Genomic DNA, 20,832 nt, shown 5'->3' with positions numbered 1-20,832 from the left:
TTAAAGGTTTGAACAGCAAGTGGTTGGAGTTCTGAAGCTGAGATGAACGTATTAGGGTATCCACTCTCCCTGACATCATACAGAGCCAGGAGTAGGAAAAAAGAACCTTTGTGTTAAGAGCAGTCTAAACTCTTAAGTCTCAGCTTTTGATTTACAGCCATTACTCGTACATACACTGACCTCATTACTGAACATTTTGGACATGCTTAATATGAGCATCCACCACCGTAACAGCATGTTTATGACAGGAAATAAGGAAACATAGGTCCCCTTCAAATTAATGAACTTTTACAGGCTCAAGATATTTTTGAATAATCGTAGTGTGTCATGATGAAAACAGTGCATATATATATATATATATATATATATATATATATATCTGGAGCATTGGAGCCTGTTTCAGCTGTCAGCGTGGCAACACAACGCAAAGATAAAAGTTTTAACTTCCCTCTACTTAAAAAAAAAAAAAAGATTTTGAGTCATTCAACATTTTGCAATGTTGAATGACTGAATTTTGATGCACGTTCGTTTCAAGTGTTAGCAGAAACATTAAAAAGGAGTCAAGCAATATTTTTTTCTAGAATTTAAATGTGATTTGTGTGAATGCCAAACACGAAAAGCCATTTAACTGGACTCCATACGCCCTCTTTAGTGTTTAGCTTCATGTATAATAAAACAACACAGAAATCAGAGTGGTTCTATTTTTGCAGCTTTATTACACAATCCCACTTTCCAAAAATGTTCGAACACTGCATAAAACAAAATAAAAGCAAAAGCTACACATTTAAACTCTCTCTTATACATATGTATAAAGACAACATATTTAATGTTAAAACGGACACATTTCAGAAAAGAAAATGCAGCATTTTGAATTTGTCTCTAGGATTTGCAGGTCCATGCTTTAAGTTTTCATTTAAAATTTTATGCCACATCCCAACATTTTTGGAAATGGGGCTGTTCAACATTGTCAAACAAGACATCTCACCTCAAAATTTAAAAAAAAGCACAGAAATGTGCCAGATTCTTATACCACAGACTCACAGTGGTAATGAGACAGGCTTATATAACCATACACGACATCACGTGCCGATACTGTGTGTACGCATTTACAGGTCAAGGAACGTCCAACAGATCACCAGTGCAGTGTTTAAAATCAGTCTCTCTTTATGGAGACTTATGAAACAAAGTCAGTTTTAAACATGACTTGAGACATATCCGGTCTTTTATACACAGGTGAGCGTTGCAGGCTCCATGGAGATACTTTGCACAGAAAAAGAGATTAATGACAGAGAAAGATGCAGTTACTAAAGGTGGTGAGAGGCGCCGTACTCTCCTCAGGAGGAGTCCATAAACCTTTGCCAGTCCGAGGCAAAGAGTCTCCGTACGAGCCCTCAGTCACTGGAATCACTCAAAGTATCTCACCACTCTGTCCATTGCTCTTTGCCCACAGGTGCATACACATTCCACATACGTTCTGCTTACAGTAACATGAACCCGGGATTTATAAGAGGTAGGGTTCGTCCCCAATGACAAACAAACAAAATAAAGACACACAAATAAGAGAAATAGAAAAACAGAATATTTTAAAAAAAAAAAGGACTGCCAAGTTAATGAGAAACCAAAAACCATGAAAAAAAAAAAACTAAGTTGGTGAGATGCTCTTGGTCCAGGTACACTTGCAAGCCCTGCCCAACAGTTTCTCTGCCTTAGCACCAGAGTGGTCTCTACTTCTTGTACGGTTTGTGTCAATTAAGCAGAGGCAGGGTGGACCCATTTACTTCATACTTCAGGAGCTGATGTTTCTCAGGCCAAAGTGTAAAAAACCCCACTTTCACCCAAAAAAAAAAAAAAAAAAAAAGAGGAAAAAAAATAGCAGGGAAATATCATCCCTCTTATTTGCTACACATGTAATACTGCTTTCCCACCTTCATGCAGACGTCAGTGCCAATGCTGAGCAATGACGTCAGTGCTGCGCATTTGCTCTGGCCAATAGGCTTTACAGTACTCCAGGATCTGTATTGCTGCACCTGCAGATACTCATGATTTAGTCCTTTCGACATGCATTATTTTTTTAAAAAAAATAAAAAATAAAAAAAGATTTAAAAAAAATAAAAAGAAAAATTAGGCATTGGGTTCTAATTTTTGATGCAAAAATAGATCCAGAAAAGAAGGAAAAAGGACTGCATTAAAAACAAAAAAAATCCCTAAAAATGTAGTTATTTGTTCTAAAAGTGAAATTATGTAGTGGAGCTGCACCACACTGACAGAAAAGATATTACTCATCTTTCTAGAAAATGTACGGCTGCAAGTTTCTCTTTAAAAAGAAACAAAAAAGAGAGTTGGAGTTTGAAGTTTCTACAAGTCCTCGCTCTTAGTGCATCGCTCCTCTGTCATTTGCTTCGTTTTACAAAAATACTTTGGCAGCTTCTTGATCTTTGATGATGCCCACTTTTTGTTATAGCACCTGAGCTGCTCTGTAAGGTCTGCAGAGGCCTGCAACACTTACAGACTGTGCTGTGAAAAAAGGAGAGGCTAGCTCTGCTGCTTAAGCGACTTTAAAATTCCTGTAGCGTTTCCAAGCTTTTAGAAATGCAATACATTAGTCTTTCAGATGAACAGATTCGGCTTAAAAATATTCTGGCCAGATCCTTTGCTAGATAATAAATAACACCCATAAACGGATAACTTTTATCATTAGGCATAAGATTGTCAGAGTTGAGGAAAGTTCCGGCCAGCCTCCGCATGTCACTCTGCTGGCTGTTGTCTGGTGCTAACACTGCTGCGCCTGCGTACTTTGAGTACTCAGGTCCAGGACGAGCAGTGACATAAAAACTCATTCAAAATACAAAAAGTGCCAATCCCCACCCACTGACCTTCATCATCCAATGAGAATCCCCATTATTCTACTATTCAGCTATTCCTAACAAGAAAATGACGTGGATCCCGGGCTGTGAAGTTTTTTGGGGTTTTTTTTGTCGTTTTTCCGTTTTTGTTATTAAATGGGATCATGTGGGGAGTCAGGAATAAACAAACAAAATTGGGCAGGAGAAACTTCTAACAGCAAAGCCTGGCTGCTTCTGACAGCTTGACACTTAGAATAATAAAAAAAAACATTTCAAAATCTTACATATTTAAAAGTAGTAGCTCTCAGTCATTAGCTTTAGATTTATAATGTCCTCTGCCTTTAAAAGAGAAATAAATAAAAAAATAGAGACAGGTCTTTTCAAAGAATGTGTGTGTGAGAGATGGAAAAAGTGACTTGCTGTGACAGCACTACTGCCCCCTGTTGGGGTGCATTAGGAACTGGACCACAGTAGCAGTCCTACACCCACACACAAGCAGTGTACACCCTCCTAACCATCACACTCACAACACAGAGTTCTGCTTGTAGTGTGCATGTATGTGTTCTTCAGGATGGTCAGGCACACAGCTGTTTGTCACATCCATAGTGTCTATTTATGCACATGCCCTCTGCTGGCTGTTTAGGAGCCTGATTCCATTTGAGGCTGAGGCTCCCCAGACTGGCTCTGGGTGTTCTGACTGTCTCTGCTCAGCTCCTCGCCCAGCTCGCTCATGTCCATGTCAGGCAGATCCTCTTCGATGGGTGCCGCTGCCGCATCCTCGCAGTACACACACTCCTGAACACAAACACATGCCATCGTTACCTTACAACATTTATAGATATACATTTAGCTCATTTGAATCCATTTTACAGTTATATTTTTAATTGTTTTGCTTCATTACATTTGTTTTGTCTCATTATTGGCTTGTCAGTTATCTGTAATGACTTTGAGCAGCACTAACTTGCATGAAAACTGCCATCTTCCCTATAAAGTTCATTTGCAGAAAGTAGTGTACAACTATTGTGTTTTTTGCAGAACACAAGTCACGTTATTTTCCATGGTATACTTTTTCAAATTATTTGCAATGGGAGTGCTGTGTGTGTGTTTTTTTTTTTAACTATGCTTAAAACTGTGTCTGTCCCCCACCTTAACGTTGATGGCAGCAGGCAGGCCTCCCCTCCTCATCCAGGGGTGTTCCTCCACTAGCTCTCGTCGCTGGTCTGATGTGAAGTGAGGCTGGCTCTTCTGCATCTGCCTCAGCCTCTCCTTGTCTTCCCTCAAAACCCTTTGAATATCTCTGATGGTCAGAAAACAAATACATTTGTGTGAACGATATTTAATGGAGTTAAAAGGTTAATACTTCATACAGGTGGTGAAGCTTATAATATTTAATTCCACTTAGTGACTCACCTGGATGGCATTTGATATGTCATCATGACCTTGTCATCAACGTTGGCCATCAGCAGCCAGAGGGGCTCCTGTAGGACATACTTGATGAAATGCTCTCCCTCCCCTCGAGATGAGACTTTGTCCTGCGGCTTGCCGCCTTCAGACCCGCCCTCTCCCCTCATCTTGTTTTTAGACTTGGGGTCGTGCTCAATAGAGTCGACACTGCCAAAGTATTTGCTGGTGTTGCTGCTCCCTGTGGGGGAGACAAAGACAGAGTCACAAAAAACCCCCCAAAAAACTCTTAAATTTTGTGGAAACTCTTGTCAGACCTCAATGTTCAACTACTGACCTGTTCTGCTTCCAGAACCGCCGCTAGCTGAGGTACCACAGCCAATGCAGCCTGAGCCTAATCCCGAGCCCAGTCCAGAGCCTGACCCTGAGCCCATGGATCCAGACGTGGCTGATCCGGTACCAGAGTGAGAGTCTTCCTGTTCCTGCAGCAAGATGTCCAGCAGGTCGCAGGATGATGAGTTCCCGTCACTGTGAGCCCCGTCTCCTGGAGACTCCACCTAAGACACAAGGTGGTGCACACATCAGAGATAATTCCACACTCACTCTCCACTGGCACGCTGTGACACAGTTTGTGTTTAAGTGCTGGCACTTGTACAAGTTAGTAACTTTGTGTTAGTATTTGTAAATGTCCTGTGGCTCCTACCTGCTGTTGGCTATCAGGCTTGGAGGCGCCTCCGTTCTTATCCCCTGTTGTTCCCACTCCTACAGACGCTGTTGCCGCACTGCCGCCCTGTCCTCCAGCAGAGGCTACTGTAGTGTCCTGACGCTCCACTGAGCGCTGCCCCTCCTCCATGCTCAGCAGATTGAGCTGCAGGGGCGAGCTGCAGCGGGACTCAAACAGCGGCGGTGATGTGGCGGGCTCTCTCGCCCCATAAGCAGGGGTGGAAGATCGTGACGCCGCACCCTCGCGAGGCTCTGCTGCAGGGGTTTTGGGAGGCTCGCTGGAGAGACTGTAGGGGAAAGGTTGAGGTGGAAAGGGGGCTTGAGCTACAAACTGGGCCTGCATTGGGAAAGACGGCTGGGCGGTGAACGGCTGCTGAGTAGCGAATGCGGACTGAGCAGCCTGGAAAGGCTGCTGGGGGGTGAAGGCAGTCTGCACAGGAAATGGCTGTTGGCTGGTGAAGGGGGGTTGCGTCTGTATCGTGTAGGCTGGCTGAGGGGGCTGAAAGGGCTGCTGGGTAGCGAATGCAGGCTGCGGCTGGGCCTGCTCAGGGAAAAATGGTGGTCTCGGAGCTGCTCCTATTTGTCCTATTTGGGGGAAGATGTAATTGGGTAGCACCAGAGCTACCACAGGTGTAACAATGGGTGCAGGAAACGGAGTGGCAGTGGGCGGGGCTTGGGTGCTCTGCCCTTCTCCAAATCCTGTAGAGAGAGAGGGGTCCGGTCGGGGAGCCTGAGCTGGAGCAGCAGGTGTTGGTGGGTAGAGCGGATATGCAGGGACCATGGTGGGGTAGGACACATTAAAAGCTGACTGCGATGCTTCTGATGGGGACCAAGAGGTCTGGTTGAGGCCCTGGAGAGGGGGGCGTGGTTTACGGTTTGACACAGCGCTGTCTGATGAATCGGGATGCTTCATCCGTGGCTTCTTGGACTTCCTGTTGCGGTTACCCTTCTTGGCAGTAGTTTCTGGCCTAACGGTGCCTTGTTTAGCAGTGCCTCGTGGTCCAGGTGATTCTGAAATGAGGATATAGACGCAGAGGTCAGAATGTCATTTTTGTTGAGCTGGAGAATTAAAAAAATGCATGTAGATGCGCACTAACTGGAGACCAGGAATATACTCCCCACATGAACTGGGAATTTGGTAAAATCATGAGATTAAAAAAGATAAGATTAAAAAAAGATAGTCAATCTAAAGGTGAGCCTTATTTCCTCTTTGTAGAACTTTTATTGTGTTTGGTTGCCTCAGTTGTTAAGCTTCTAGCTAAACTATATCTTCTCCCAACAAAGCAGAAAAGCTAAATTTGAAGCTTACAGTACCTTCAACACTGGGTGGACCTCTGTGCTTGTACAGGTATGTGGAACAGTCCCTCTGGAAGCTCCTGGAATTACGGAGCTCTCTGCATCGGTTGAGGAAGGCCTGCTCCTCTTTCTGGGTATGTGCTGCCAGCACCTGCTTGGTCAGGCCCAGCCTCTTGTAGGCCTCCTTTCCTTGGCTGGGTGGAGACACCATACTGACAGGCAGCGCAGGGGGTGCTGGGCTCTCTGCAACATCCTCAATTATCTCTGTACAAAGCAGTGCCATAAACATCAGTCAAATAAACTCATTAAAACACGGCTAATGACAGTCCTGCTATGTTTCTACGGACACAGAAACTCACCAGACTCTGGCTGAGGCTTCTTGTCCCCCACATGTACGATGGTGCTGCTATAGCTGCACTGAGAAGTGATGGACACCACACTCTCCGCCTTACTGGGCAGAGTGAGGGGTGCCAGGGGGCCTCCCACCACAGCAGCTGCCCCAGATGGAGGCTTCTTTAGTGCTTTCATGTTTGACAGGCCTGACTGAGAATCCAACATCAAGGGATCTAAATGAGAAAGATTCTGTTAGTGCTGAGCCAGTACCTTAGACTTTGTGTGCACAGATGCATGATTACTACATACCTGCATTTGTATCCTGAGGCACTTGCATGCCATCCTCTGAGCCTTTCTTGTCATCATCTGAGTTGGAGGAGGTGGTGTTTGAGGAGAACTGGTATTTTCTTTTCACTGTGATGGGTATATTACAACTCTCCAGATACCTAAGAAACAAGAAGGAGTTTTAAATGAGAGAGCTTTGATATTGTGCAAACAGAGCATGATCTCTCTGCCTTTGCACAGGGATTACTGTGCAGATGACTTCATGACCAAATCTATGCCTGACCTGATGACACTATCCAGGCAGCTAATCTGCTGGTAGGAGCACACAGTCTGGTCTTTGTAGGTGAAGCCCTCCATGCTGGCTGCAGTACTGTCTCTGGCCTGCAGAGGGGGCACTGAGTCTTTTGGACGCACAGTTGAATATCTTTGAGCTGCCAATGCTAAAGAGAAGAGGAGATAATATGAGAAACACACACGAGAAGACAGACAGGAGAACCAAAAGACACTCTGCGTGTGTTTCTGCTGTACTTAAATTAATAATCACTTTATTTTGAACTTAATAGTTGCCAACTGGACTCACTCTCATGGGTCTTCTTCTGCTCATGTTTGGGGAGAGAAGGTGACGGCGCGGGAGATGGGGAATGCAGACCGATCTGAGGGTCCTGATTCCTGAGCATGTGGACATCTTTACAGACCTCCTGGAAAGTCCTGGCGGGCTTGGTCTTGCCTGTGTCCTCTGCTGTGTTCCCTGCTGTAATGTTCCCATTGCTTTCACTGGATGAGCTGATGCTCACCAGCTGCTCATGGGATCCATTGCTGCCATGGCTACCATAACCACTGGAGCCCATATTGTGGACCGGCTGCAGAGAGAGTAGCTGTTAGAGGAGCTGTCAAATGCCTCTTGTGTGTGTAAAAGTGAACCGTGTGCGTGCATACTTGAAGCAGCAGCCGGTGAATCTGTTCACTGATTTCCTGGATGTCTGAATCTATGATCTTCCCTCCATGGAAAGCCGGTGCTGCGAAAACATCTTCGTTCACAGGACCCCTGAAACATGCAGGCATAGAGCTGTCACCTAATGTCCTCATAAATACAGATGTCCAAAAAACAACAAAAAACCCCACCACAGTGGGAATACTTACATGCGCACTTTGTGCCTGCCAATGACGAAGGACACCTTGCGGCTCCAGGGATTGACAAAGCTGGACCAGCTGGTGTCGATTGTGATGTACTCACCGTTTCTTGCACAGAAACGTATTGAAGAATGATCGAACGGCTGACCAGCGTACTGCAGAACTGTTGGTAACAGAAGGTAAAGTGTGAGCGGAAGAGCTCAGAGTATAAGAACGCAGTGAGACAGTCCAGGTATGCATGCAAATGTTCGTACTTTTGCGATGTATTGCCAGCATCAAGGGTCGGTCACTCGGGTGTAGGTTGAGCAGCACAGGGGTCCCTATCAGGTCCTGAGGGAGGTACCCCAATAAAGGCACAGCCCTATTGGGAAAACAGTAATTACTTTAGTAGAAAACAGGCCAGCAGGATGACTTCACACAAGGCACCACTGTAAGGATCATAGAAGGATTCAGTCCACTCACCTCTCATCCACATCCTGGAACACACAGTTAGGGGTGTGTGTTGTAGTGAAGATACGCTTGTCAGGAGGTATTCTGGGAGCTAGGTGTGCGAAGGGAAGGGAAAAAATGTCAGTAAACAAAATGATTGTACAGTAATCCCCTGAAACAAAAGGATGATAGCATCTCTTGGTTCACATTAAAAGGATTAAACTCACACGAGCTGGTTTTGAACTTTCAAAACATGAGCAAGGGGATTGATCGGTAATAAACTGATCAATTGGATTTAAAAAAAACAAAAACAACTATGAAACAATGAATCTATTATTGAATCTTAAGCACTTTCTGAAGGCTGCTTTTGTTATTAAAGCAGACCTGGACCCTTGTCCAACTAATTAGTTTAATTAAAACCTTATTTAAAAAAATGTGACACATTAAAAAAAAAAAAAAAATAGTTAATCAGATTCAAATGGCCTTGCAGAAAAAATGTAACACTATTTCCTTGTTTTCCAGGTGATCAGTTTTTATAGTGGCGACAGTATTGGGTGGATGATAACTTGTTTATAGAGATTATCATAAGGCTCACCATCTGTTCAAGTACACACATGGATAAAAACAATAACTAATAAAAAAATCCCATAAGCATCTTTCTCTGGTACATTTCAGGCTGTCATCTCTGATTTGCATAGTCTAACTAGTATAAGTTTAACTAGTCTGTGCCATCTATGGTTCAACTTCTAAACGTGTGAAACAAATGACTTTATTTTCCATCTGATACATGTCAGAAGTAACTGGTAAACAAAATAAAACTGCATTCATTATTGGGTGATACGCTTGAGTGCTTTATTAAAACAGTGCAGTTCTCACCTTCATATCCAGAGTGCACCCTCTCAGCCAGCAGGAGGCAGCAGAACTGCTCCTCAGCCAGCTCAGCGTCCTGGACCTTCATCAGGTACGGAGTCATCCGGAAAGGATAGTATTGGAGGTCTCCTTTACGGTCCTTGCCACCACTAGAATGCAAACACACAATGTCAAGACCCTTTCATAATAATGAATATTGGGTTTTTTTGCCTTTCAAAATAAAATATTTAAAAAAAAGAAAGAAAAACGAGCTAAAAGCATTAAGAGATCCTTTTACCAGTTTATCTACTAATCATGTAGTGAAATTACTGTAATTATTTAGTTAACTGTGGTTTTAGTCCTAAGCTCATCATTTCTTTCATAAAAACAACATTTGTGGTAGAAAATACTGCATCTTGTAGAAAAATTAACTCAAACTTACAATGCTCAACCTAACCCTCTTCTGTCACACCAACAATCCTCTTTCTACATCCATGAACCTTTCTTTTGATCCTCCTGTTATCCATGTTCAGGCATATTCCTCCTCTATACATGTCCAAACCAGCTCAACCTATATTATATAAATATACAACTTTAAAGTTTAAATGAGCAATAGCAGGTACCCCATCTGGCCACTAGATGGAGATGAAGTTCAAAAGCTCAAAGCTGCTGACTTCCTTCCTCCCTCTCACTTTTCCCCTCTCCTACCCACCATCCCTCCTCTGACTCAGAGCTTGCTTGGACAGGAAACTGTGACTCAAAGCAGCTGCCGACTGCTGCCACTCACCTGATGCGGCAAAAGAAGGATTTCTCCTGCATGCACTCCGTGGGAGATGACTCTGAATAAAAAGAAGAGGGGAAAAAGGTCGGATGAATAATTGAATTAGCATGAGTAGTTCCCACTCAGCCATCTGTCAGTCATCAATATTCAAAATACTCTTCAGCAGACCTGAGATGTTTGCCTCTCATGTGTCATAGATAAGAATGGAAGAGATGCAATTATACTACAAAAGTTTATTTTTTTTTTAAAAAGTCATTTTTGAGACAATTTACAAAAAAAAAAAATTATAGATGCTTATGAGTGGAAATGCTGGAATTCACTGGACTGATACCAGCTTCCAGTTGTTAAAGTGGGAGTGCAATCAACTATAGAACATAAGTCCCTTTGGAGAAAATTTTTGAAAGATAATGCACAAATTTGTAATCTCTGAAATGAGTTTTAGTAGAATTTATATGACCACTGGGCAGAAAATTATATTACAACCCACTAATTCACCAACTCTGTGATAAGAAGAACCTAAATGCAATACAACCTGAAGGTGTACACATCATCAGTTAACACAGACCTGACTGCCAAACATGCCACATTTGTTAGCGTCATACATGTATTAATGTGTGATTGAGAATGCTAATGAAATATGTGCTATGCATGTATGAACATGAGTATGTGGAGGAAATACTTCCATGTGCAGGTGGTGCATGTGTTTCATATTGGTTTGCTGCGTGACCCTATTTTGGAAATTTTACCATCCGTGTCTACAGTGCCCCTTACCATACTGTACGACCAATTATGTCAAGGAGGCAAAAATTTATCTAATTTATATTTATACATATACACGTGTGAGCTTTTGTGGAGCTCAAACCTGCATTCGTCATCCTTACCTGCTCCTGTGCACATGCTCCATGAGGGCAGGCGGTATGGTGTGGTGAAGCTGTAGAACACGCTGACATCCTGAGGAGTCAAGAACTCCACAAACTTGGCGTTGTCGAACACTTCCCGCTTGCAGTTCAAGATGGATGCTGCCTGGTCAGAGATGTAAACAATCTTCCCCGTGATGAGAGACACTGCTACAGCGAATATATCCTAAAGGCAAAAACAAAAAGATATTAATCATTTAGGATTACCAAATTAGGTACTTCTAGCCCTCTCAGAAGATTTAAAAACACATCTTCAAACTGACTACTACTCAGATGACAGATCGGCTGCTCCTTATCATCCCCCACTTTATTCTTTATCTTACGTCTGTTATTTTTTCCACATCAACTTCAAGAATAAATAAACAATAAAGCTTGTTCTTTTTCTTTTTTATAATGGTCATCACCCCTGTGGAGAAAACTCTGCCTTTTCTGGCTTCCCTCTTGAATGCTATAATTAGGTTTCTTGAGACAGACTTTCTCCTGCTTTTGTTGCCTTAACAGTGCAGGGAAATGGGGGTGGTGGTGGTGGTATCCAAATAAAACTGTAAGATTGTAGGTAGTGAGCCTAGAGTCTTAGGCTCACTACCTGCAAGCCCATGGATGCGTCTGATTTACTAACATACATACATGCACTGACACACACTTTACACGAATAAAAGTGTTGGGCCACAACTCTTAATCTGTAAATTCAGGTGTTTTCAGTCTCATGGCTACGAGTGTATATAATCAAGCATCTAGTTATGCAGTTATGCAACTAGATCTTCCTAAATTTGAGTCTGGCTGAGTGTTACTGGACTAGGATGCCACTGTTGTAACAAGTCAGCTTGTTAAATGTCTTCCCTCTAAGATCTTCCATGATCAGCTGTAAGTGGTATTATTGCAATGGGCGAGTCACAGCATATCAACCACAAAGCAGCAGACCACATAAAGTTAGAGAGCTGTATTGACTGTAAGTGCTGAGGTGCATAGTGCAAAAGTAAAAGTCGTCAATAATGTGCTGATTCCGTAACTGCAGACTTCCAAAACTGATATGGTATTAACATCAGCACACAAACTGTGTACCAAGAGCTTCATGGCACAACCTTTTATGGCTGAGCAGCTGTATGCAAACTTTACATCAACAAGCACAAACTCAACCGCTGGACGGAGCGGCGTCGAAAGTGAGCGATAAATTGCACCTCTCTTTAGTGAAAGAACTTTGACTGCACAGAGCCCTGACCTGAACCCCATCTAACATCTATGGGAAGAACTAGAAATTGGAAGTTGTATCCAATATTGCTATCTAACCTCACAAAGGCACTTCTGGATGAATGGGAAACAAATTCCCACACGCGCACGCGCACACACACACCAGCTGACTGGCCATATCTCACTTGCCAACTTCATTGCTACCAAATCTAAGTAGAAATGAAAGTTGGCTAACTTGCCAAGTTACTTCACCAGCTAATATGACTCATGATACAAACTTCTGAATAATGTTGAAAAAACACGGACGATACTTAACAGTAAATCATAAAATGTCTCAAAGAAAGAAAATAACTAACAGTTGTTTTCTATAGTAACAGCTAATAGCTAGCCAATTAGCTATATAGCATGTATCTGATATTGGTAGTTTGCTCATCTCCATAACTTTTTTATCACTGTTATCATTAATAACAGTAGCTCAGGTGGCAGAGCAGATCAGCCACTAGTCAGAAGGTCGGTGGTTCGATCCCAGGCTGCCTCCTGGCTGCATGCCAAATATCCTTGGGCAAGATACTAACCCCATGTTTGCCTACTGGTGGTGGTCAGAGGGCCCGGTGCCGCCAGTGTCCGGCAGCCTCGCCTCTGTCAGTGCGCCCCAGGGCAGCTGTGGCTACAATGTAGCTTGCCATTGCAAGTGTGTGAATGTGTGTGTGAATGGGTGAATGACTGAATGTAGTGTGAAGCGCTTTGGGGTCCTTAGGGACTAGAAAAGCGCTATACAAATGCAGGCCATTTACCATAACATTGGTTTTCACCATTCAGGCATAAGACTGGTTTAGCTGTTTATCCTTTAAGATGAGGTAAAGAGCGGTGGTACTTACGGTGTTTTTAAGGGTGTATTCCGAGGTGATGCTGTTGATTTCCTCAATGGTGTAAGATGTTACATCAAACCCTGGTGGCTGACTGTCGTTATTCATCAGCATCTGGTAGTACTCCTCATTGGCTGCAACCAAGACAATATGGATAAGTGAACACGTGAGATAAAAGTTTATTTTCAGTATGTAAGTAAGTAAGTATAACATCAGTCATACAACATGAACACACAGATAAAAACAATGCACACAAGGCAAGTCTTACCTTTCACCTGTTTGATACAGCGCAGTGCATACTTGAGAGTGTTGACAGTGCTCGACTTGCCCTTGCTCCTTTTTTCTGACGGCAAGTGCATCTTCAGCTCCTTGAGCGTCTTGAAGAGCTCCTTCTGTGTCTTAGCTTTGGCTGACTGTTCACTGCTGCAGGACCCAAATGAGACAGAGACATGTGTGTCAACATGACAAGATCTCACCATTGATGTCACACTCGGCTTTCCAGCAAAGGAAGCAGAACAGGAGGGGAACGTACTGACAAGGGGTTTTAGACCTTTCTGTTCACATTTCCAATTGTTGTTGCATTAAATACCAGTAGATTTGGGCTGGGCTTTTTTTCCAGAAGTGTACTAACCTGCAGCCACTGGTTGATGGGTTGTCCTGCTCGGAGCTCACCAGACTGAAAGCATTGGAGCTGCTTGGCGGGGAGGGGCTATGAGAGTTTGAGCTGTAATCACAAGGACAATGTCATGTTATGAACAAAGGTGTGCAGGAAAACCAGAAAACGCATAACAAAAATGAAGAGCAAACATTTTAAGTGATTCAGGAATTTGATGCTATAGGCTGTTCTTAGAATTGCACCGTCATATGAGCTGCTCTTTTTTTTAAATATTGGAAGGACAAATAAAGAAAGTGAACAAGTGTTAAGTGTAATTAACCAATTATATTCACGTGCGCTTTTCAAGTCACATGAAAATTTATATTTAAAAAGAAAATTTCAAGTCCTTAATTAATTTAGTTACCTCTGAGGCAAATACTAAACCTTGAAAAGAAGACTACTATGATAATGTATAGTGGAAAAAAAGAAAGAAAAAAAAGGAGCATTCAAGAAACGCAAAGTGCAATGGAAAATTCTGTGGGCAGTTAAACAACCAGGTCAAGCCACCCACAAAAAGCTTTTTTTGAACAAGTTATAAACTGACTTTTGGCATAGACTTTTTACAAACATGCATTTTATTTCTCTTGGATGTTTGCCTCAAATTTAAATCGTGACACAAAGGTTCACAAAGTTTGTTCTTAAACGTGATAACGTCCTATTTTGAAACAGAGTATGAAGAGTATGACAAACGGATGTGGTTCTGTGGACACTGTACAGTCGATGCACAGACAGTATAAAAGATGGATGCAGCTACCGTGATGTCATCCACTGGTTTCTGATGTACCATTTAGTCTCTTAAGTCTCGAGATTAGCACTTTCACCTTTGCAATCTTCTTTTCCCTTTTTAAATTTTAGATGACATGAAATTAGTCACTGAAGCAATAAACTTATTAAGAAGGACATTAACTCATTCACTGCCAGCCATTTTCAAATCAGGTAACTCCCCACTGCCAGGGTTTTTGAGCATTTTTACTCATTTTTGAAGAGCCACAGAAAACTGTGTGTTATGATCATATAAACGCTGAACCTACCAAAATGAAGAACAGACTCTCTTCTTTCATCCAAAAAAAAAAAAAAAAAAAAAAAAAAAGCTTTTTTCTACCATTTACCATTCTTTAGTAATCAGCTGTAGAAGAGAGGTGGGTTCCACCAAAAATGCCTGTTTTGACCAAAAAAAGGGAGAAAACGAGCTTTTTGTGAAAAATACATTTCAAGCAGAAAAGTGCCTTTGACACTAATATTTCTTGCTTTGTGACACCTCTAACATATAAAATAGTTTCTCACTTCTATAAAACAGAAATAACACTGAGAAAGGTTATGTTTTATCAAAACAATTTATTTACAAATATATGTAAAAATAAAATTCACTGACAAGCTGCCCGAGGTTGTATTCTAGCCCCTCCCATTGAAAAACGTAATTGACGTCTATAGACGTCAATGGCAGTGAATGAGTTAAGTTAGAAAGACATTTTCTCATATACTTCTAAGGAATAGGGCTTTTAAGCAAGCCCTATTATAAATCCCAAGTTCAATCTATCAGAGTCAGTGGAATGAAGGAAACACAGTATTAGGTGTGGAGTCTAATCAAGATGAGGAGTCACTGTTGCAAGTATAGCTGACATGTGTTTCCAGTATTTTCTCCCCCCTCGTGGATGTAAATGGAGATGGAGACAGCATCAGCATTGGATATGTAACAACAATCTTCACCAAGTGTGCCATTTTCTTCAAACAAGACTATTATTTAAAGGATTGCATCTCAGAATCCCATATGGTTAATCAAAAAAAGATGAGGCCACCAGAAAACTATAAGTGGGAACCGAATTGAAATCAAATTTAATGACATGTAATTATCAGGTCCAATAATATGAGTGTGAGCTGAGTATTTCACACCCTAATGAGTATGGGAAATAGTGAAATATCAATAAACTAGAAAGAGTCTCAATAATATTCACTTTTCCTGCAGTTTCTCTTCCAAAAAACAAAACAAAACAAAACAACAACAACAAACAAACAAACAAACAAACAAAAAAAAAAACCCAAAACAAAACATTTTGATATGAACCTATATGTCATGATTAGGAATAAACACCAATTCCCAACTTGCTTTCCTCCAGCTTAAGCAGTCTACTGGACTATAGCAATGACTCAGCCCAGCAAAACTCAAACAGCCCTTCAATGACTTTAATGAACCTTACTTCCGTGACCTAGTTGGTCCGCTCCCCCACCGTGGTGGGAAAAAGAAAAAGAAAAAAAAAACAACAAAAAACTTCATTTACCACGATTCAGTGGTTTCGATGAGTTCTCACCTCTTGTTGCTCCCCGAGGACTCCATGAGAGCGGAATCCTTGCCATTGCCGTTTGAGCTGCCCACCGACTCGTTGCCGTGGGACTCATTGCCATGTGACTCGTTGCCATGGGATTCTGTCCCGCTCCCGCTCGAACCACTGCCACCCATCTCCACATCCTCGTGCAAAGGTGGGCGCGGTCTCTTCCTGTCATCATGCGGGGACCCCGGGTGCTCGTGGCTGCTATCGCTCCCCTCGGAGGCCAATCCTAACTCTGGTTCGAGTTCGACCCCATCTTGCCCGCCACAACCCTCACTGTAGCTGGCCATGCGGTGAAGCTGGCTAATGGAGCTGCAGGGAGTGCCCTGCGCTTCCTCCACGTGCAAGCCTGCCCTTTCCCGGTTCCGTTCACACCCGTCCAGGGTTGAGTACAGGTACTGCTTTGGATCACTATCCTCAGACATGGGACAAGTTAGTGATGGAAGATTAAGTTACCTTCCACATGGCAATGCCACAAAGTTGATGGAACTGTAGCATAAATGGGGTTGTTGTCTCAGGAGTGGAAATGCAGTCTGAAATAAACAAACAAGACAAAAAACAAAACAAAAACAGGTGAAATTACTCATACCAACACTTTACAGCACAGTACACTTCTAATGATAGAAGATCAATAGCAGAAGGAACACAACTCTAATATTAGAAGCAATCAATGTGGATTAAATCAACCCATCTATCAAAGTACAGTAGCCATGACTTTGATCTGATCAACCTGTGTGGCCTCACATCTCCACATTTTCAAAAGTCAACCATAAATAAAAAGGGCACCACAGCACAGATAGAATGATCTTGCTGTTACACAAACACTAACACAGTCACACCAAAGGAGCTGCCATACAGCTTTCAAAAGGTTTGCACAGTAAATAGGCCAGTCGTTTGCCCTTTCCAGGTAGACATCAGTCCCAGACCAGCTTAATCTGGTTCAGTTTTTCAAATAAAAGGTGAGTCTCCAGAGATGAAACACAGGTCTGCTGACACAGTACAAACAAAAACCTCCGCTGCCTGCACATAATCAGGACCAACTTGGATGTGAGAAGCAGAAACAAAACAAAAGCATGAAAATTGGGTTTTATTGTTTAAATAGTCTCCTGTATGGATGGCTGCATCACAAATTACACAATGAAGCAGTAGGAGGAAAACCTGACAAGCAGTCTTTAAGAGAAACAGCCGTATCATTAATGTTAAAGATACAGCTCCCACACATACACATTAACTGTCCATATTAAAAATCAAAGATAGCCTTATGTAACACAGTACAGTGACCGTGGATGCACAGTCCTTTTAGCAATTACCTTTAAAAAAAAAAAAAAAAAAAAAAACATATTATATTTCATAATTATTTAAGTGAATATATATGGCCTGTGTTCTCATTCAAGTCAGTGTTAGAACTGACCTGGTCATTGTGTGGCCCCTAGACCACATTAGGCCCTTTAATTGTCCCTGAGCAGCCCTCATGAGTTTAATGGGAAATTAGGACTTCCCAATGCTTCCCATTTTAGCCACCAATAGCACTTTATACTATATAATACTGAACAGAACTAAGTTCAGCTTATTGGTGTGACCCTCCAAAACAGTGGCCCTTTGAGAAAACTAATTGTCCACTTCTGTGTTAGAAGTTCAGCCATGCTGTAAATAGAGACCTTTTTTCACTTGCTTCTGGAAAGCCGCAATTAAATAAGAGCCTTTAGAAGATCTTGGGGAGTAAAAGCTGGTCTCCAAAAGACAAATACAAGATCCAGTTTTATCAGTTTTTATCCTCCTACAATTACCTCAGCAGTGGTTGGAGCTATTCGTGTCTTTCAAAGCTGAACAGGAAATACCGGCAACAGGTACTGAGGCCAAATCCAAACTATTTTACTGTTTTGCTGCTCTCCAGTGTCAGGTTGCAGCTATTTATGTAAGCGCGCACATTCAGCAGCCTGTCTATTCTTCTCTCTCTTTACATAAGCACTTTTACATAACTTCTCAAAGTTTTAAGAGTAGGTTCTTCTTTTTTTTTTTAAACTAGAAATATATATAAAAACACAACCCAGCAGACTTTCCAAACCACCCACTCCACTTAGAAAATGACCCACTCTTGTTTAAAGGAGGCAGCAGCCAGGCGCTGTGAAGAGATGTTTTATTGGCTGCTGGAAATGACCAATCGGCAGAGAGCAAGGAGTTACAACTGGTTAGAATAATGTCACCCAAACAAAAGAGAGACCACAGCTTGTAATCATGGCAACAAAATATTTATTCCTATTACTATTATTTACATTCTCTTTAAGGAAATAAGACCAGCATTTCCTAGAATTGTGTCCTCTAGTTACTTTCTATACATGTCAGCACATATCTCATAAAATCACACGGGTAAATTTTGTTTACAATATACGAGCTAAAGTTAGTTTTATTGCTCAGATTATTTCATATAGGGAGCCTGAAGAGCTAATAATAAATGCACAAAAAGAGAAAAAACATTAGGTTAACAGACAAAAAACTAAGTAATTGAAGTATGTTTATGTAAATCATTCCCCACATGTGCTTATGTGGGAGCAGTCCACTATGGATAAACTGAAGCTTTACTAAACTGTAAATCACACACAAACACGACCATATGTTAAGCACTGATCCCTGAAACTCGTGCAAACTGTCATAACACCGGCTCCTCTGTGGACATAACACAGAACAAACCACACATGAAACTGCTGAAGAAAATCTGACTACTATCCTGTATTTTAAAGTGTGTTCAACTTCAATGAAAGACCATGCAGTGCAGACGTTGGCTTACCAGTGACCCCCCCCCCCATCAACATAACAAGAAACACCAGCATCCAAGCACAAAAGTACAACTCCAACCACCAGAGAGTCTTCCCAAACTCTCTGCAACACTGCCGAACACGTCACTGAGCAGAATAATGACATAATGAAACTGAACTCCCTCTGCTTCCTGCTCAGCCCTCAACTAGAGGGCTTATACAGCCAGCACACTAGCACAGATCTCAGGCATTATACAACCCTGCTCCAGTCACATGGATTTGGCCATAGCGCAGCACAAAGCTATGGTAGCCTTGTTTCATAAAACCCACATGGTTTGTCTTGTAAGTAGCGCCTCCTGAAGTGCACTTTTTTACTGGCATGCGAAACTGAAATCACATGAAGACCAATAAAGGCATACTGTTACATTTTTGAGAAAAATTAACTCATCTGACAATCCACACAAAGTTAAAACATGGCTTAACAAATATTAGTGGAAGACAACATCAATATAGATGTAGAAAGATGCTGCACATACGGTGGCAAAACCTATCATTTTTACTTAACCCCCTCCTGTTATGGCCCATCTCAATATGCAATAAAAATGGCATCAGACCGAGTGAGTTACATCACAGTGTAGGCCACCAACTTAAGATATTACTTATTAATGATGACTGCTGACATACAAGTTGTAAAAATTGTTAAAAGAAGACACCGGGGTGTGTGTGTGTGATTATTGTCACACACTTTTTTTTCCTGTAGCTGCATGTTGCCATGGTATAATCACTGTTTTGGCCTTGTGGGAAACTGCTTTGTAACATGAAAGCCACACGTTTGGGGTGAAAAATAAAAGACAGCTCAAGTGACATTTTTAGGCTTCAAATAAATGCTTTTGAATAACATGCGCGGTTTCTACTTTTTTTTTTTTTTTTTTTTAAATCTGGCAAAAGTAGTAGTTTTAGGTAGAAATAATCTTAATCTGATTATTCTTCTTCCCCTGTCTGTCAATCCAAACATTTAACAAACACTTTTAAAAATCTTATATAAAGAAATTAAACCACTTCCTCGGGCCATAATTGTGCCAACAATTCAAAGCCATTTTGTAAAAGTGTTTCGAGTGCGAGCAGCTAAAAAGTAAACCTGACGAAGAGCCTTTTTATACGTCTAATATTACACTTCCGTGCATATGAAATTTCTCACATAGATACTCTCGTATTAGATAACGTTTATATTAAAGGAAAAAACATTAAAAATGACCCCCCTTCCCCCATCTGACTCCCATTGACCTGCTATTTAAAATCCACACACGTTGACCTGCAATCCAGTGCACGGTACACTGACACAGTTATGTAAAAGTAACCGAATCGTTAAAAAGCAGCCACGAATCCACGGCGAGATACCCGCAGAGGACATATTTCATAAAAGCTAACATTTATCTAGCTGTCTGACTGAACAGAAAAAATATAACCTGCATTTTTTGGTTTTAAAAGTACAAAAAGTAGAGCAACTCGGGGTTCACGCATGCGCAGACCGCATTTTTGTTATGCAACTTATTTTTTCGCTCGTCAATCTTTTTTGCTAAAATGAAAGGGCGCAAATGAAAGCTGACCAACCTGAGCAGTAGTTGGAAAAATCCTCTCTCCGGTGGTCTCCAACGAGATGTAAAATCAAAAGCGACACGTAAAAACTATCCAGTTATACCGTTCAGTATTCCTCAATGGGAGCAGAGAGTCAGACGGCTTGACACAGTAGTGAATGGATCCTCCCCGGTTCTCTCCCGCACAGGCCTATCAGCGAATCGCCGAGCCCAGCTCGCGACCTCAATTTAGACTCCTCCCTGTGCTTTTTCCGATTGGCTGGATGCAAGGGGTTTCCATGGAGAACGTGACGGAAATGCGATATCGGAAGCTTATTGGCCTAAAGTGCTGTCCGTCGTTTTATATAAACAAGGCTTTGACTGCACGTGGAATCTCATGTTGTGTGAGAGTGGGGCAGTTACGACTGCGTGAGTAGCAGACTCCACAACAACCTATCAAATGTTAAAATTACATAAATGAAAA

The 20,832-nt window shown here is 41.9% G+C and overlaps 1 protein-coding gene across 1 annotated transcript; it reads right to left on the bottom strand.

Moving 5' to 3' along the window:
- Positions 1 to 843: 843 nt before the first annotated feature.
- On the bottom strand, positions 844 to 20,539 carry LOC146618346 (period circadian protein homolog 2-like). Its single transcript, XM_085371197.1, has 22 exons — positions 20,386 to 20,539; positions 16,004 to 16,554; positions 13,674 to 13,766; positions 13,311 to 13,465; positions 13,055 to 13,176; positions 10,953 to 11,154; positions 10,078 to 10,129; positions 9,318 to 9,460; positions 8,475 to 8,553; positions 8,267 to 8,373; positions 8,022 to 8,175; positions 7,818 to 7,926; positions 7,462 to 7,741; positions 7,165 to 7,321; positions 6,906 to 7,042; positions 6,623 to 6,829; positions 6,282 to 6,527; positions 4,948 to 5,978; positions 4,582 to 4,801; positions 4,254 to 4,485; positions 3,990 to 4,140; positions 844 to 3,638 (listed from the first exon to the last, which is right to left on the bottom strand). The coding sequence occupies exons 2-22, from the start codon at positions 16,444 to 16,446 to the stop codon at positions 3,483 to 3,485; spliced, it is 4,476 nt and encodes a 1,491-aa protein (XP_085227323.1). The 5' UTR covers positions 16,447 to 16,554; positions 20,386 to 20,539; the 3' UTR covers positions 844 to 3,482.
- Positions 20,540 to 20,832: the final 293 nt, after the last annotated feature.

The sequence above is a fragment of the Diplotaxodon limnothrissa genome, linkage group LG14 (assembly GCF_057381915.1).
Source record: "Diplotaxodon limnothrissa isolate DT_005_m linkage group LG14, D_limnothrissa_male_GT1.1, whole genome shotgun sequence".
In the NCBI taxonomy this organism is placed as follows: domain Eukaryota; kingdom Metazoa; phylum Chordata; class Actinopteri; order Cichliformes; family Cichlidae; genus Diplotaxodon; species Diplotaxodon limnothrissa.
The sequence above is the reverse complement of the archived record's forward strand: the minus strand, read 5'-3'. Positions and strand labels throughout refer to the sequence as shown.

Excerpts from the sequence above, each read along its gene's own strand:
- LOC146618346 (XM_085371197.1), bottom strand. The coding sequence starts at position 16,446 with ATGTCTGAGGATAGTGATCCAAAGCAGTACCTGTACTCAACCCTGGAC. Across the intron at positions 8,374-8,474 it reads TTCCAGGATGTGGATGAGAG|GGCTGTGCCTTTATTGGGGT; the intron begins GTGAGTGGACTG and ends TTTTCCCAATAG. Across the intron at positions 4,486-4,581 it reads CGGTTCTGGAAGCAGAACAG|GGAGCAGCAACACCAGCAAA; the intron begins GTCAGTAGTTGA and ends TCTCCCCCACAG.